The sequence below is a fragment of the Nansenia antarctica genome (assembly GCF_963989245.1).
Source record: "Nansenia antarctica genome assembly, chromosome: 12".
Lineage (NCBI taxonomy): Eukaryota > Metazoa > Chordata > Actinopteri > Argentiniformes > Microstomatidae > Nansenia > Nansenia antarctica.
In genome coordinates this window covers 27105242-27121536 of record NC_137682.1, presented here as the reverse complement: position 1 = coordinate 27121536, position 16295 = coordinate 27105242, and the positions used below count along the sequence as shown (strand labels likewise).

The following is a 16295-nucleotide window of genomic DNA, read 5'->3' as shown; positions in this document are numbered from 1 at the left end:
GGCCGTTAATACGCTTGAGCATTGTTTTTACTTGTTTTCTATGGGATGGGATAGCAGCAAGCTTCACTATTGATTTATTTTTAAATGAGCACCAAAGTTAAACATTGTTTTAAAAAGGGTGTATCTCACAAAGTTTTTTGCAGTCAGGGAAAGAGAATGAGAGGAGGATCCTACTGTGTTCCGGGGATGATGGTAGTGCACCACCAAGTGGACACTAGCTGCAATTACAACTGTTATACAACATTATAATGAAACTGAAGGCCTGGGGGGTGTTCCACGTACGTTGATTAGTATATATTTCGATTAAAAGTAAAGCCTCGTTCAGGCAACTCTCGATTGGGATTCAAGCCTCAAGTGATTCCTCGATATTAGAATCACCCTCGTGTCATCAATGTTCACGCAAGTGCGGTTTGGAAAGTCTCGCTTTGGGCGCGTGCACAAGTTATACGCAGCCCAGAAGAGCCGAAACTCCAGTATAATTTAGCGCGTGGCCGGGCAAGGTCCGTTGTGGAACGCACTAGGCATGTTGAAGGGGAGATAGACAGCTCCGGAGGGATATAAAGGAAGACTGAAATACAATCATAAACATCAGTTCCTTTTAAATCTTGAATTAAACTCATTTTCTTGGCTGATAACAACATCGTTAATTTTATTACGAGCCACTTGCATGAATTACACTAGGCAACGTTTTTCCAGTGCGGCTCACATGCCTGTAATAACTCCGCATAACCAGTAGGTAATGTGCGTACGCAAGGTCAATACTCGTCTCGACGTAGAGCTACGATAGTTTCCACGGTCAAATTGACTCAGGTTGAAATTGTATAAATCACTACGTTGACGTGGTTTTCTACGTACGACACGGGTAAGAACAAATTTGATCCAAGTAGCCTACTTTCTATAAATGAGGCCCCTGACATAACTACAATTGTGTTTGAAGCCTTTCTGACTAGTAAATTATGTTCTTCCAGCATTGTAACTGGACCCTGGATTTGGCATAGATTATTATTTCTTCTGATTACTGATGGATAGATGATTCACTTACTTAGACAGATGTATTTATTGTAAATCGATTTGCATGAAGGCTTCTGTGAAATCTTTTGACACCTTTTTATCTATCTATCTAGCACACTATCAAACTATCTATCAAAATATCAAATTATCTATCTATCTCGTAAGAGGTGGGACACAATATTTCCAAAAAGACACTTGAGCCATGGGATTTAGTTTCCGCCTGTGAGACATTTTGGACACACGTCTCACTTAAACCAGACCATAAACCTGCTCGCTACCAGGTTTGTTCTGAAGGATTGGTTGCATAAGAACCAAACCGCAAATTATTTGAGCCACATTCATGGAACGGAACTTGATCTGAAATGATCGTGAATTATGAAAACAAGCCTGAATTAGCTCTAATCGAGTTTCGTGGAATACCCCCCTGGTCTAAAGTCTTAGAGGTGGGACCATTTTATCTGTCGTCCAATCCTCTCTCTCGTGCCCTAGCCTGGTGTCTGAGGAACGAGGGGGTGAGCTCAGTCCTGCTAGGAACCTCCAGCCCAGAGCAGCTCACAGAGAACCTGGGTGCCATACAGGTGAGCACACACACACACACACACACACACACACACACAAACACACACACATGCGCATAAGTCCACTCGCACACACACGCATGCACACACACGCACACACACACACACACACGCACACACACACACACACACACACACACACACACACACACACACACACACACACACACACACCAGCCATACAGTCATGCTCATACTCTACCTGCTATGTTCCACAGGTCCTACCAAAAATGACATCTCACGTGGTGTCTGACATTGATCACATACTGGGGAACAAACCTTATAGCAAGAAGGACTACCGCTCATAGACATCCAGAGGAGTCAGAGTGAAGAAAAAGGCTACTGTGTAATTAACCTGGATCCAGATCCACTAATCTCCTCGGGCTCCCAGCTCAGCCCCGCCTTTACCCACACCAAGCTCCATCCTGCCCAGCTTAACAACCCAGGTTGCCGTTACCTCCTGGTAGATCTCTGAGCTGAGTTAACTGTAGATGCATGCATTCCTTTCTCTGATGTGCCTCGACTGTCTCTCTCTCTCTAAAAGCACATTATGATTATATACATAAGAACACCAAAAGGATTATGAAATACCATAGAGTAAGCTTCTGAGACTGCACTTCTTTAACTAAATCCTCTCAAGCCAATCGACTATAAGTGACCCCTGCTTAACCTTGTGACGGAGACAATGCAGAGAGTTTCAGTGGGAGTCTGTGGGTCAGTGTGTGCGTGAAGCAGGTCGCCCCCTTCTGGTCATCTGAAGAAACTGCAGCCCTACTCTGTTTGTATCCAGTATGGAGGCACCTGCCTTTCCTTTTTCCTGTGACTTGAACCTGCGTCATCGATTGGTGATGTGAATCTAGGATAGCATGTTCAGACCTGTTACATTCCCTCAGACCAAGGTTACCTGCTAGTATTGCTTGTTTTAGTGATAAAGTAAAATGGCACAGTTGTTCTATAATGGTAGTTATTTTTGTCTTTTGGGGGGATTTTTGTTTTGCAGGGGTGTATAGGCCCATATAACTAAAGGGTTGTAACAGAAGCAGAACATACCTTAAGCCCCTTTTATTTGCAAATAAGGAATACATTATCTATACTGTAAATAGTGTTCAGTTGAATTTCCTCAGCTGCTCAATGCATCAGTAGCCGTGTCTGGTCCTGAACTCGTCCTGGGTTTTGCTGGTGGCACCAATCACTGCAGTATTTGTTTCACACTACAACAAGAGGTGGCTAGCAGAATGGCCATGCATTTGGAATAACATTATGAATATGGGTAGATTTGGCGTTCTTTGATAATGGGAAGGCACTCTACGGAATCGCTAATCATAGCTATGTACATTTCACAGAACATTGTCTTTATTGTGTAAGTGTAACTAGGTGTAGACATCAACCCTGCAGAGTGCCTTGATTTGAACCTTGCTAACAGGACTCAGGCTGCATTTCATTCTAGAAAGTTGCCTTTGACCCTTGTTGTGTCCCCTTCATAGATAAGACAGGACTTCAAAGGTGAAAGTAACATGGCAGATTATCTGGAGCCAGTGCTTACAACTTCAAAGGGAGTGAGAGAGGGCAGAGGGGAATTAAAGAAGTATCTATTTTCTTTTCCTGTGGCAATGGTCTAGACTCTAGATCCATTTTGGTCACCGGCCCCTACCCCTAAACCAGCCCCCGCCACCCCATCATCCTCCTTATGAGGCATTCTGCCTTTCCTATTGAACTGCCAGTAGAAATCGTCCCTTTCACATGCACCAGGTCGCATTCGTAGCTTCTCATACGACCTGGGTTGTAAAGAAGACGAATTCATACAAATGTGGTGTTCTGCTTTTCTCATTAATTCATATGAATTAAGAGTGATCCCGTTTAACCTTTACCTTTGGGTACTCACACATACAAAAGGACTGGGTGCATTTAGGCAATTGTATCTGAGAACATTCAAAGGGTAGGGGTGAAGGGAAGAGACTTGGGACAGAAATATGGCCTACAGTGTATGGGCTCATGTCACCTGACCTCTCCCAGTTCTTCTGACAATGTAAACTGTATTAATAAAGCAACACGACTATACACAAGTGTTGTTTTCAACTGTATGTAAATCTGTCAAATGGTAAAATGTGAATCTCAGATTAGTTTCAACCAGACATCAATGTCTCTGTATCCATATCATTCATCTCCATTCCTCCTATGAGAAGACGTCTCTGTATATAGCATCTAATATATATTGATTTAATAAATGCATTATGCCTATTGAGGTCTGTTTGATTGAGGCATTTGTCTTGTGCATGCATTGGTGATGGGTGGAGCATAATAATCCTAGTTTGACATCACTGCATCTTCTGCCACCTCCAAATTCGATTGGATAGTTGGAATAAGTATAATATATGGGGGGGACTTCAGAAATGCTTTTCATTTCTAAATGGTAAGATATTTATGAAAAAAAAAGTCAAATGAAAGCTGACATTGTGTAAGTTGTCCTCAAAACTGACCAAATTAATTTGGAAGTGACTGTATGTGTATTGACTGCATAGTGGACAAGCATGACTATAGATGATACTATAACTGGGAGATGGGTAACAGGCCAGGTTTGGCTCTACACTCCAAAAGTTTGGATTTGAAAATCAAACAATTACTGCAAAGTTAGGTGGAGATTCCGAACTTTTATTTGATGGTATTCCTGTACAAATTACAACACTTTCTATGCATAGTCCCCATACCTGGAGTGAGCTCCAGAGTTTTGATCATGATGTTTTATGAAGGCTCACAACTGGAACGATTGTTACGTGAATTGTATTTCATTCTCCCCCGACCCTTGCCTCCCATTTATTAAAAAAAAAGAAAAAAAGAAAACATCTTCAGTCTTTCAATTGGTTCTTTCCGCCTTTACTTGGATCCCGTGGAGAGCAGGGCGATGAGTCCAGAAGAGGCGCTGATGGACAGGATGTAGTTACTGGAGGAACATGTGTTAAGGACAAAGATACTTTCCATTCACATTTTACTTTAGGTTAAGATCTACATGGGCAACATGCATTAAAGGCCAATTAGATATCAACACATGATTTACACAAACACCACACAGACCTCAATTTAGGATTATCACAATTATGCACGAGGGCTGGAATGCTTCTGGTCTGCAGATTACATACAGACAAGAGAAATAATTCCTCCATACAATACTTCTGTATGTCCGTCATTCTGTCTAGGTATACAGTACAGGCCAAAAGTTTGGACACACCTTCTCATTCAATGCGTTTCCTTTATTTTCATGACTATTTGGTACATTGTAGATTCTCACTGAAGGCATCAAAACTATGAATGAACACATAGGAATTACGTATTTAACAATAAAGTGTGAAATAACTCTAAATATGTCTTATATTTAAGATTCCTCAAAGTAGCCACCCTTTGCTTTTTTGTTGTTAATAAAATATATAATAATAATATTAAATATAATATGTGTTAATAATAATATGTTATTATATATATATATATATTTAATATTATATATTTTATTAACAACAACAATTTTTTATTTTATTAACAACAAAAAAGCAAAGGGTGGCTACTTTGAGGAATCTAAAATCTAAGACATATTTAGAGTTATTTCACACTTTTTTGTTAAGTACATCATTCCACATGTGTTCATTCATAGTTTTGATGCCTTCAGTGAGAATCTACAATGTAAATAGTCATGAAAATAAAGGAAACACATTGAATGAGAAGGTGTGTCCAAACTTTTGGCCTGTACTGTATTCATTTGACAGAAACTGTGAAATTGGAGGGTATGTATCTGGTGACTTTGCTTGCTGTAAGACAACAGCCAATGAATACTGTAGGTTGATATTGTTTCCTCTACAAGTGGCAAAACTGACCAATGAGTGGGCTGTCAGGGTATGACTATTCTCACCAATCCTAACTAGTTATAATCATGACTGAAGGATACACAGTGGGGTTGAAGTTCTTGAGCAGGAAGAAAGAGGCGATGATGACGAGGACAAGGAACAGGGTGTTGTTGTAGAAGATTGAGAAGGTAGTTGCCTCATAGTCTGCTACCTCGTTCTTCTTCCATAGGATCCTTACATGAGGGGGATACGGGGATTAAAAACCACAGATACACAGATACACGCTCTCAGAGGCATTCAGATACTTGCAATTAATGTATATCACCTCTTAAGAATCTGAACAGAACTGTTTTTCTTATGTGACCTGCATTTGATTACTTTTCCTGTCTATGGTCCATTCTATGGTAATCATGTCCCTGTAATTGCCTTTTGTACAATTAAAGTTAAGTAAGAAAAGTGATTTCACCACCAAAGACAACATTGTCTGAGTGTTTGATAGGTTATCTGCCCAAACCCAGAGATTAAGAGCTGAAGCACACCTCTCGTCCTTCTCCTTACGGGACATCTTGCGGTTGTCTGCCTCAGACAGCTTCCTGGTCACCTCCTTAGAGACGGCGTCCTCGCGCTTCTGGGCAACCCTGTGAGATGAAGAGACAACATGTAACTATACGGAACGATTGATTTACTAATGGAGGCTCTCATTTCAAACCTTTAGCAGGCTAGACATGTTGCAAATATTAATATTACAATATCTGAAAGGCCTATTGGGGGGGCTTTAGTTCAACATGAACTCTGTGTGTGTGTGTGTGTGTGTGTGTGTGTGTGTGTGTGTGTGTGTGTGTGTGTGTGTGTGTGTGTGTGTGTGTACAGTTAATGGGGAGGGGGGGGGGCTTCTATAGTTCAACATGAACTGTGTGTGTGTGTGTGTGTACTGAACTCACTTGTGTTTGAGGACGAACTTGACATTCTTGTAGGCAAAAGCGACGAGGTAGGTGCTGACCAGGGTCATGACTCCATACAGAACCGCCGACTGGACCAGGTCCATGTGCCAGATCCTCCAGAACAACCCTGAACCACAACAATTAAGAACCAGTCAACAGCTGTGATAAAACACCTTGATAAAAACCGTTATGTTATACAGTATGCAATATGAATCAGATCTGGATGAGCAGAATAGTCATGACGGAAACAGCAAAGCCATTCAAAGATAATAACAGCTAAGCTGACACAGCTGAAGACATGGATCTAGCCACCAAACACAGTTCACTACTTATGCCACGTAGTTTTCGAACTATAGCGGTGATCAATGAGGAGTTTGACAAGACTACAGCTTAGCTCACTGTGTTACACACATGTCAGACAGAAATCAGCTGTTTGGCACAAGCAGACTATGGGTGGATATGTAATTTCATTCGCATTGGGGACATATAGATATATATTGGGGATGTATAGACAGATAGCTAGCTAGCAGGGTAGCTTCTAGGAGAAAAGATGTAGCTAGCCTCTTCTTATCCACCTCATTTTCTGGTTTTCTGCTCGAAATGACATGCCCACAGTGAATATACAATATCTCCACAATCACAAGGGCCTTTAATGATCTTGGCATCAAATGAAAGCTAACACCTGTGGGGTGACTGTAGAAGTGTCCGAATCAATGTATATATGTTACTGTGTCAGAGTAAATAGAGCTAGAACATTGTGAAACATCTCAAATTCAGTCTCCGCCTAAAAAAACAACCGCTTTTACAGTGAATATCACCTTCTCGGATCAGAAAAGGCTAGGTGTCATTTCCACAGAGCGACATTAGCTCCATGGCCTAACTCTGTTACTTACAGATGGGGATGGCGGACACGATGAGCGCGTTGCCGTAGAACAGCGCGGTGGACTTGGCGGAGAGGTTCCTGCTGAAGTCCTGGAGGAGGAGGTCCTCCTCGCTCTGCTGCTGCCGGCTGATGAGGGCTTTAGGCGCCATGGTTCTGGTTCTGTGTGTGGCCGGGTTAGGGTTACCGTCCAGACACTAGCTCAGCACTGGAAGAAGACTGACACGTATGAACACAGAGGGTTTGAGAGGGCTAACGACGCGTCAGCACAAAACCGGAAATAGCTTCTGAGGAGGGACCCTCCCTCCTTCATCTGTTGGACTTTTCTTCTTCTTCTGTTGGGTTTAACGGCAGCGTGCAATCCTTCGCGTTACACTACTGCCATCTGCTGGATTTATCTAATTCCTACATTGTCCATCTCGTCACAGTCTCCCTATCAGCCCCGGGGCCTCATTCATAGAACGTGCTTAGATCAAATGTTGATCTTACCCGTGTCGTACGTAGAAAACCACGTCAACGTAGTGATTTATACCATTTCAACGTGAGTCAATTTGATCGTGGAAACGATCGTAGCTCGACGTCGAGTATTCAACTTGCTTACGCACATTACCTACTGGTTATGCGGAGTTATTACAGGCATGTGAGCCGCACTGCCTAGTGTAATTCATGCAAGTGGCTCGTAATAAAATTAACGATGTTGTTATCAGCCGAGAAAATGAGTTTAATTCAAGATTTAAAAGGAACTGATGTTTCTGATTGTATTTCAGTCTTCCTTTATATCCCTCCGGAGCTGTCTATCTCCCCTTCAACATGCCTAGTGCGTTCCACAACGGACCTTGCCCGGCCAAGCTCTAAATTATACTGGATCTTCTCCGGTGTCTGGGAGTGAGCAGCCATATAAGAATAAGACCACCTGATAAGAATAATACCATTATATTATTACAGTATAAGCAGCACTCGAGTTGAGGGGGGATGGCATCCCCCCTGAAATAAAAACAGTCAAAATCGCCCCCCCTCTTTCCATACTTAATGTCATTTTATCAATGAACGTGGTATTACTGCTATTTCAAGGTGCGAGGGGGCACGCACACATGCAATGACAGTTACTGACACTGAAGTCACTGGCGAGGGGATGCTAAAATTGTCCTCTTATGATAAAATCCACCACCTCCCCTGATTTTCTTTTACAACTTGAGTAGAGTATAAGCATGTGCCTGTGTGCCTGGTTAGTTGTCATGATCAAACGTTACAAACGCAACTTACCGAGAAGCCACCCTTCTCTGCCCTCTCCCACTTCCAGACGAATGCCTACCCTATATTATAGCACTTGTCTTAATTCAGTCGCTATAATTCAGCCTCTATCACAGGGCGTTAATACAAACCTCATTCACCTGCGTTCATTTTTACCTGCGTTCATTTTTACCTGCGTTGGTATTTATAGAAGGAAGCACGTACGCAACTTTAAACCATCTCAGCCCGTTTTATAAATAATGCTTACGTCCGTTTAGAAAACTGTGCTTACGTGAAAGTCAAAGATGACGTTCAAGTACTTTTTTATGAATGAGGCCGGTTGGTTGAATGAGGCTGGTTGTCGTGATCATACTGTGGTCTGTGGACTCACTTATGGAAGTAATAGAAAAACGACAATTTCTTAAAGTATAAGTTACACATTTTTATGTGATGATATAAAAATAAAAACAAATTAAAAAATAGCTTTGTAACTACAACCATTGGATTCCTTGACCCTGAAAATGTAGGTTTAGCAGTTAAAATGTTCTAGCTTATTTAGAAGCCAAGATATTACAAAACGTGTGTATTATGGCGGCCATTTCTTAAATGCCAAGATGGCCGCCTTTCAGACATCTGTGCAAATGGAAACATATATTTTCTGATTCCTCATACAATGCCCTTTCCAAAAATGTATAGATTAGCAAATCCCCAAAAAATTCCCACGAAATTATATAACAAACCTGACTATATTCATACAACAAGGGACACAGCAGCACTTTCCCGTTTTTTCCCATATTTGTCAGCGTCTTTGAGCCTCCGAAAAGTGCTATATAAATATAATGAATTATTATTATTACTGAGGCATTTCGAACACAGCGCCTCAGCCAACTTTGGACCCGGAAACACGTCACGACTTAACAACCGAATTCCATACACTCTCAGATCTTTTGCTGCTGCATCTCCTGTCCATCCAAAGAATTGATTGTACTGTTCCCTCCCCTTCCCAGCAGGCCTGTAGCACTTTTTTGGTTGGCTGATTCTCTCTGTGCCCTCTCAAATGTATCCACTAATCTGCTGTCTACGTATATTCAGTGGCATTCCCCCTGCCTCAACTTGCATGGCACGCACACACACACACACACACACACACACAGACACACACACACAGACACACACACACACACACACACACACACACACACACACACACAGACACACACACACAGACACACACACACACACACACACACACACACACACACACACACACACACACACACACACAGGTAATGTTCTCCTATGCCCACCCTGAGGGCCCGGGCCTGGATCACACCCTGAGGGCCTGGGCCTGGATCACACCCTGAGGGCCCGGGCCTGGATCACATCCAGTTCTCCAAGCACAGTTTTTGCTGCTGATCCATATACCACACTCCCATAATCCAGCCTTGATCTAATCAGTGCTACATCTATACATCTATACATCTATACATACATCTATACATCTATACATCTATGCATTTATACATCTATACATGCTACATCTATACATCTATACATATACATCTATACATCTATACATCTATACATACATATACATCTATACATCTATACATACATATACATCTATACATCTATACATCTATACATCTATACATACATATACATCTATACATCTATACATACATATACATCTATACATCTATACATCTATACATACATATACATCTATACATATATACATCTATACATCTATACATACATATACATCTGTACATCTATACATATACATCTATACATCTATACATACATATACATCTATACATCTATACATATACATCTATACATCTATACATACATATACATCTATACATCTATACATCTATACATCTATACATCTATACATATACATCTATACATCTATACATCTATACATCTATACATACATATACATCTATACATCTATACATCCATACATCTATACATCTATACATCTATACATCTATACATCTATACATCCATACATCTATACATCTATACATCTATACATCTATACATCCATACATCTATACATCTATACATCTATACATCTATACATACATATACATCTATACATCTATACATCTATACATATACATCTATACATCTATACATCTATACATCTATACATACATATACATCTATACATCTATACATCTATACATCTATACATCTATACATCTATACATCTATACATCTATACATATATACATCTATACATCTGAGAACTGAATTCCTGAACTGAATTACAACCGAATTCCATACACTCTCAGATCTTTTGCTGCTGCATCTCCTGTCCATCCAAAGAATTGATTGTACTGTTCCCTCCCCTTCCCAGCAGGCCTGTAGCACTTTTTTGGTTGGCTGATTCTCTCTGTGCCCTCTCAAATGTATCCACTAATCTGCTGTCTACGTATATTCAGTGGCATTCCCCCTGCCTCAACTTGCATGGCACGCACGCACACACACACACACACACACACAGACACACACACACAGACACACACACACACACACACACACACACACACACACACAGACACACACACACAGACACACACACACACACACACACACACACACACACACACACACACACACACAGGTAATGTTCTCCTATGCCCACCCTGAGGGCCCGGGCCTGGATCACACCCTGAGGGCCTGGGCCTGGATCACACCCTGAGGGCCCGGGCCTGGATCACATCCAGTTCTCCAAGCACAGTTTTTGCTGCTGATCCATATACCACACTCCCATAATCCAGCCTTGATCTAATCAGTGCTACATCTATACATCTATACATCTATACATACATCTATACATCTATACATCTATACATTTATACATCTATACATGCTACATCTATACATCTATACATATACATCTATACATCTATACATCTATACATACATATACATCTATACATCTATACATACATATACATCTATACATCTATACATCTATACATCTATACATACATATACATCTATACATCTATACATACATATACATCTATACATCTATACATCTATACATACATATACATCTATACATATATACATCTATACATCTATACATACATATACATCTGTACATCTATACATATACATCTATACATCTATACATACATATACATCTATACATCTATACATATACATCTATACATCTATACATACATATACATCTATACATCTATACATCTATACATCTATACATCTATACATATACATCTATACATCTATACATCTATACATCTATACATACATATACATCTATACATCTATACATCCATACATCTATACATCTATACATCTATACATCTATACATCTATACATCCATACATCTATACATCTATACATCTATACATCTATACATCCATACATCTATACATCTATACATCTATACATCTATACATACATATACATCTATACATCTATACATCTATACATATACATCTATACATCTATACATCTATACATCTATACATACATATACATCTATACATCTATACATCTATACATCTATACATCTATACATCTATACATCTATACATCTATACATATATACATCTATACATCTATACATCTATACATACATATACATCTATACATCTATACATACATACATCTATACATCTATACATCTATACATCTATACATACATATACATCTATACATCTATACATACATATACATCTATGTATAGATGTATATGTATGTATAGATGTATAGATGTATAGATGTATATGTATGTATAGATGTATGCGGCTCTGTCATTATGTGAAGCGCATTGAGTCTCATCTTGTGAGAAATGCGCTATACAAATAAAACTTGATTTGATTTGATTAGAAAATAAAAATCTCTTCATAGCACCTTTCATACAAGAAATGCAGCACAAAGTGCTTTGATATAATAGCCATTATATAACAGCCATATTGAGGGTGAGGATGTGCTTAGTCATTGCTCCTACTACATTATCACCAAACCACACCACTTCTTCACACATGTGGTACAAACATGGTTAATTTAGCACTGGGAGGACGACACGATTATTTTTATTTAGCTAAGTAGGCAAATCTTTCAGCATGGAGAGGTGGCTCATTAAAAAAAGTTTGTTTTCAGTGATCCAGTTAAATAGTTGAATCATCTGCATACATAGACACACGCGCTTTTTTACAAGCAAGTGGGAGATCTGTGGCATGTTAGTGTTCAGGGTGAGGGTGGAGGAGGAGTGGTTGACCAACTTGACGAGCTGGAGTCTGTTGGTTAGGAAGTCTAGGGTCCAGTTACAGAGGGAGGTGCTGATACCAAGGTCACCGAGTTTGGTGAGCAGCTTGGAGGGGATGATGGTGTTGAATGCTGAAGTCCATGAACAGCATCCTTGCGTAGGTGTTGCTTGTATCTAGGTGGGTCAGGGTGGAGTGAAGTGCCGTGGAGATGGCGTTCCCGTTGACCTGTTCTTGCGGTAGGTGAACTGGAGGGGGTCTAGTGTGGAGGGAAGGTGAGTTTTAAGGTGGCCCAGGACCAAAGTCTCAAAGCACTTCATGGCGATGGGGGTGAGCGCAACGGGGTGGAAGTCATTCAGGCCCGCTGCAGCAGAGTTCTTTGGCACCGGCACGATGGTTGTTGACTTGAAGCACGTGGGGACAACTGCCTGGGCTAGTGACAGGACAACTGCCTGGGCTAGTGACAGGACAACTGCCTGGGCTAGTGACAGGACAACTGCCTGGGCTAGTGACAGGACAACTGCCTGGGCTAGTGACAGGACAACTGCCTGGGCTAGTGACAGGACAACTGCCTGGGCTAGTGACAGGACAACTGCCTGGGTAGTGACAGGACAACTGCCTGGGCTAGTGACAGGACAACTGCCTGGGCTAGTGACAGGACAACTGCCTGGGCTAGTGACAGGACAACTGCCTGGGCTAGTGACAGGACAACTGCCTGGGCTAGTGACAGGTTGGAAATGTCAGTGAAAACCTTGCCAGCTGTGCAGCCCACACCCTGAGCACCCAGCCAGGAATGCCATCAGAGCCAGCAGCTTTTCGTTTACTCACTTTGCTCAGTGCACGGTAGACATCGGTGGTGAAGAGCGTGAGGGGCTGGACATCGTGGGGGGGCTCGGCTTTGAAGGCTGTTTCTTTGTTGTCCTGTTCAAAGCGAGAAGTGGTTGTGCTCGTCGGGTAGGGACGCAGAGCTGGTGGGGGGACTGCATTTTGGGGTTTGTAGTCTGTGATGTTATACAAATAACATCAGGTATAACTTCCAGATCAGCTATAACCTTTTTGAACTCTTGTCCATTAGCGATTAAACTCCTGGCATTCCATTGAAGGATGGTAAATGGACTGCACTTATATAGCGCCTTTTTTGCTGATCCAAAGCTGCTCCAAAGCACTTTACAACGGCCTCTCATTCACCCATTCACACACCCATTAGACGGTGATCATTAGACGGCGACTCTAGATGGCGACTCTACCTCTTGCGCCACAGCCGCCCCAAGGATGTCATATCCACCGGATTTATTTCTGTTGTGATCCTCTGGAGTTGTATGTGTGTGTTTGTGTGTGTGCTTGTACATGTGGGGGGAGGGGGGGTTGAGGGTAGGAAAGGAGGGTAGGGTAGGGAGTTGGAGGGTAGGGAGGGGGGGAGGAGGGGCAGGTTGACAGGTCATGCAGGGTTTACAGGCGCATCAATAGAATATCATTCTATATCATTCTAGTATCAATATCATACAATAAAAAAACATTTTGGGAGCAAACTAATAAAAAAAATAAAAAATAAAAAATAATGTGAGGTGCCTACTCTATTCTAAAATATTGGTTGCTAGCTGTTTCTTTACTGCTTTTTAAAAACTGCTCTCTGAATCGAGGAGCTTGAAGGAGATACGAAGTTTGTTACATTCTACGGTGGCAGTGAATAGAAATGTGTTTTTGCCCATGACCGTGCAAGCAAACTCAATCTTGCCCATTTCCTTCTCAATTGCTTTCGTCAGCTTAAGTGGGTGAAAATTCCCCCCTTCTTTTTTGAACGTCACCATCACTTTCCCTTCATTCTGTTCATCCTCCTTCCTCACACCTGTCTCTGTAGGCTTCACTCTGGGTACATTTTCACAGTAGCTTTGGGAACTCTAAATCCCAGTCAATCTCAGGGAGAAATGTATAGTATCTGTAGAGTTTTTTGATTGATGTTTCTTGGCATGCTGGTTTCTTCTTTTTAAAGGTGCAATTCTTAATTGGTTTTTCAGCCACATTTCTGGCAGCTTCTAGTTTGGGTATTATACAGTGGGGTGGGCACCCCTAGTCAAAATGCCTTTTACAATTAATATCTAAGTGAAAAGAAGCAAACCTAACCTCTAAATGGTACAAAGTTAAACATGACACATTTCATCACATTTTAAAGTAAGATACATTTTTATCTTTAAACTTTTTACAGTTTCAAATTAATAAAACAAGGAAAAAGGCCTTGTGCAAAGGTTTGGGAACCCTGTCAGCTAGTAGTTTGTAACTCCTCCTCGGGCAACTATAACAGCTTGCAAACACTTCCTGTATAAGAGTCTTTCAATTCTTGTTTTTGGAATTCTTCCTGGCAGAACACCTCTTGCTCAGAAATATTCTTCGGCCTTCTTGCATGCACGGCATGTTTGAGATTTCTCCACAGATTTTCAACAATATATACGGATACTTTAGAAGCCATGGAGTTACTTCAGAATAGTTCAACCCTAGAATTATATTCACCTGACTCATTGAAGCCGAGTAAATCACCTTGGAGTAATTTTTTTTTTATTATAATAAAAAAGAAACCTTGCTTTAAAATTGGCAGAAAGGTGTCATGTTTAACTTTGTAGCATTTAGTGTTCAGGTTTGCTTTCAATCACTTGGAGATTAATTGTAACAGACATTTAAACTAGGAGTGCCCAAATCTTTGCACCCCACTGTTGTGGAGTGTGTCTAAAATATAAGTACAGTGGAGATAGTTGTTGAACAGCAGTAAAAAAAAAAAACGAATGTATTGCATATTTGACAGCAAGCACTGGAATTAAATTCCTACACCATCACTCCCCTCTACCCTTTTTGGGTAATGTTCTTAAATTTAATTCATAAAGTTATAAACCACTTTATTGTTAGTGGTTTTATGCAGAAGTGTGGATAATTATCTTTCCTACAATTTGCATGAATGAATAAAACCATGAATAAAACCATGCAACCTCTTGCTAATGATGAATTGATTTATTTCCAAAACCGTGTTCACTGTGCTGTCAATCAAAACAATGACAAGAACACTACTTGTGTACTCATGTCATCTTTGAATTATTAGCAGAGTGTCTTGTGGCGAAAACATCCCGTTGGATCAGAGAGACTGCATCTATGAGTTTCAATTCATTTTCTATCACTATTTCTGTGAACATCATTTGTCATTATGTTTACCGCCGCTATTACATTGGGCACACTCTTACACAAGCAGCCTACACCAAAAATAACGCTAATTCACAGACTTCAAACCATTTATAGTTACTAACGTTCTGAGGAAATGAAGCATGTGAGTGAGGGATTTTTTTTTGTCTTGTAATAATAATAATAATAATAATAATAATAACTTATTTGTATAGCACTTTTCCTATATCAATTAGACTAGGTCTGCTAAAGGCTCTTGTCCTCGACCGCATTTTGAGAATAGACTCAGACCAACTGAGGCAAATATGCTCAATGACCAGCTGATGCGCAGGTGAGTGTATGTTAGTTAATAACTGTAATTAATTAGGGAGAATCTAAATGAAATTGATTTGTAGACCCATGA

At 40.6% G+C, this 16295-nt stretch overlaps 2 protein-coding genes across 4 annotated transcripts in view; one reads left to right on the top strand and one right to left on the bottom strand.

The window, feature by feature from the left end:
* The window catches only part of kcnab1a (potassium voltage-gated channel subfamily A regulatory beta subunit 1a), a gene marked incomplete at both ends in the record, with an annotated part of 86589 nt that extends 84692 nt beyond the window's left edge, over positions 1-1897 (top strand). For all 3 annotated transcript variants that reach the window (XM_080542695.1, XM_080542697.1, XM_080542696.1), the window contains 2 exons: positions 1501-1589; positions 1808-1897. In XM_080542695.1, the coding sequence (XP_080398821.1) occupies positions 1501-1589; positions 1808-1897 (179 nt within the window). The remainder of the gene's footprint in view (positions 1-1500; positions 1590-1807) is intronic.
* Positions 1898-4222: 2325 nt separating this feature from the next.
* Positions 4223-7486, bottom strand: ssr3 (signal sequence receptor, gamma). The gene is made up of 5 exons (XM_080543406.1): positions 7254-7486; positions 6361-6487; positions 5959-6057; positions 5521-5652; positions 4223-4527 (listed from the first exon to the last, which is right to left on the bottom strand). Exons 1-5 carry the CDS (start codon positions 7390-7392, stop codon positions 4461-4463), a joined length of 564 nt encoding a protein of 187 aa, XP_080399532.1. The 5' UTR covers positions 7393-7486; the 3' UTR covers positions 4223-4460.
* Between the last annotated feature and the right edge of the window lie 8809 nt (positions 7487-16295).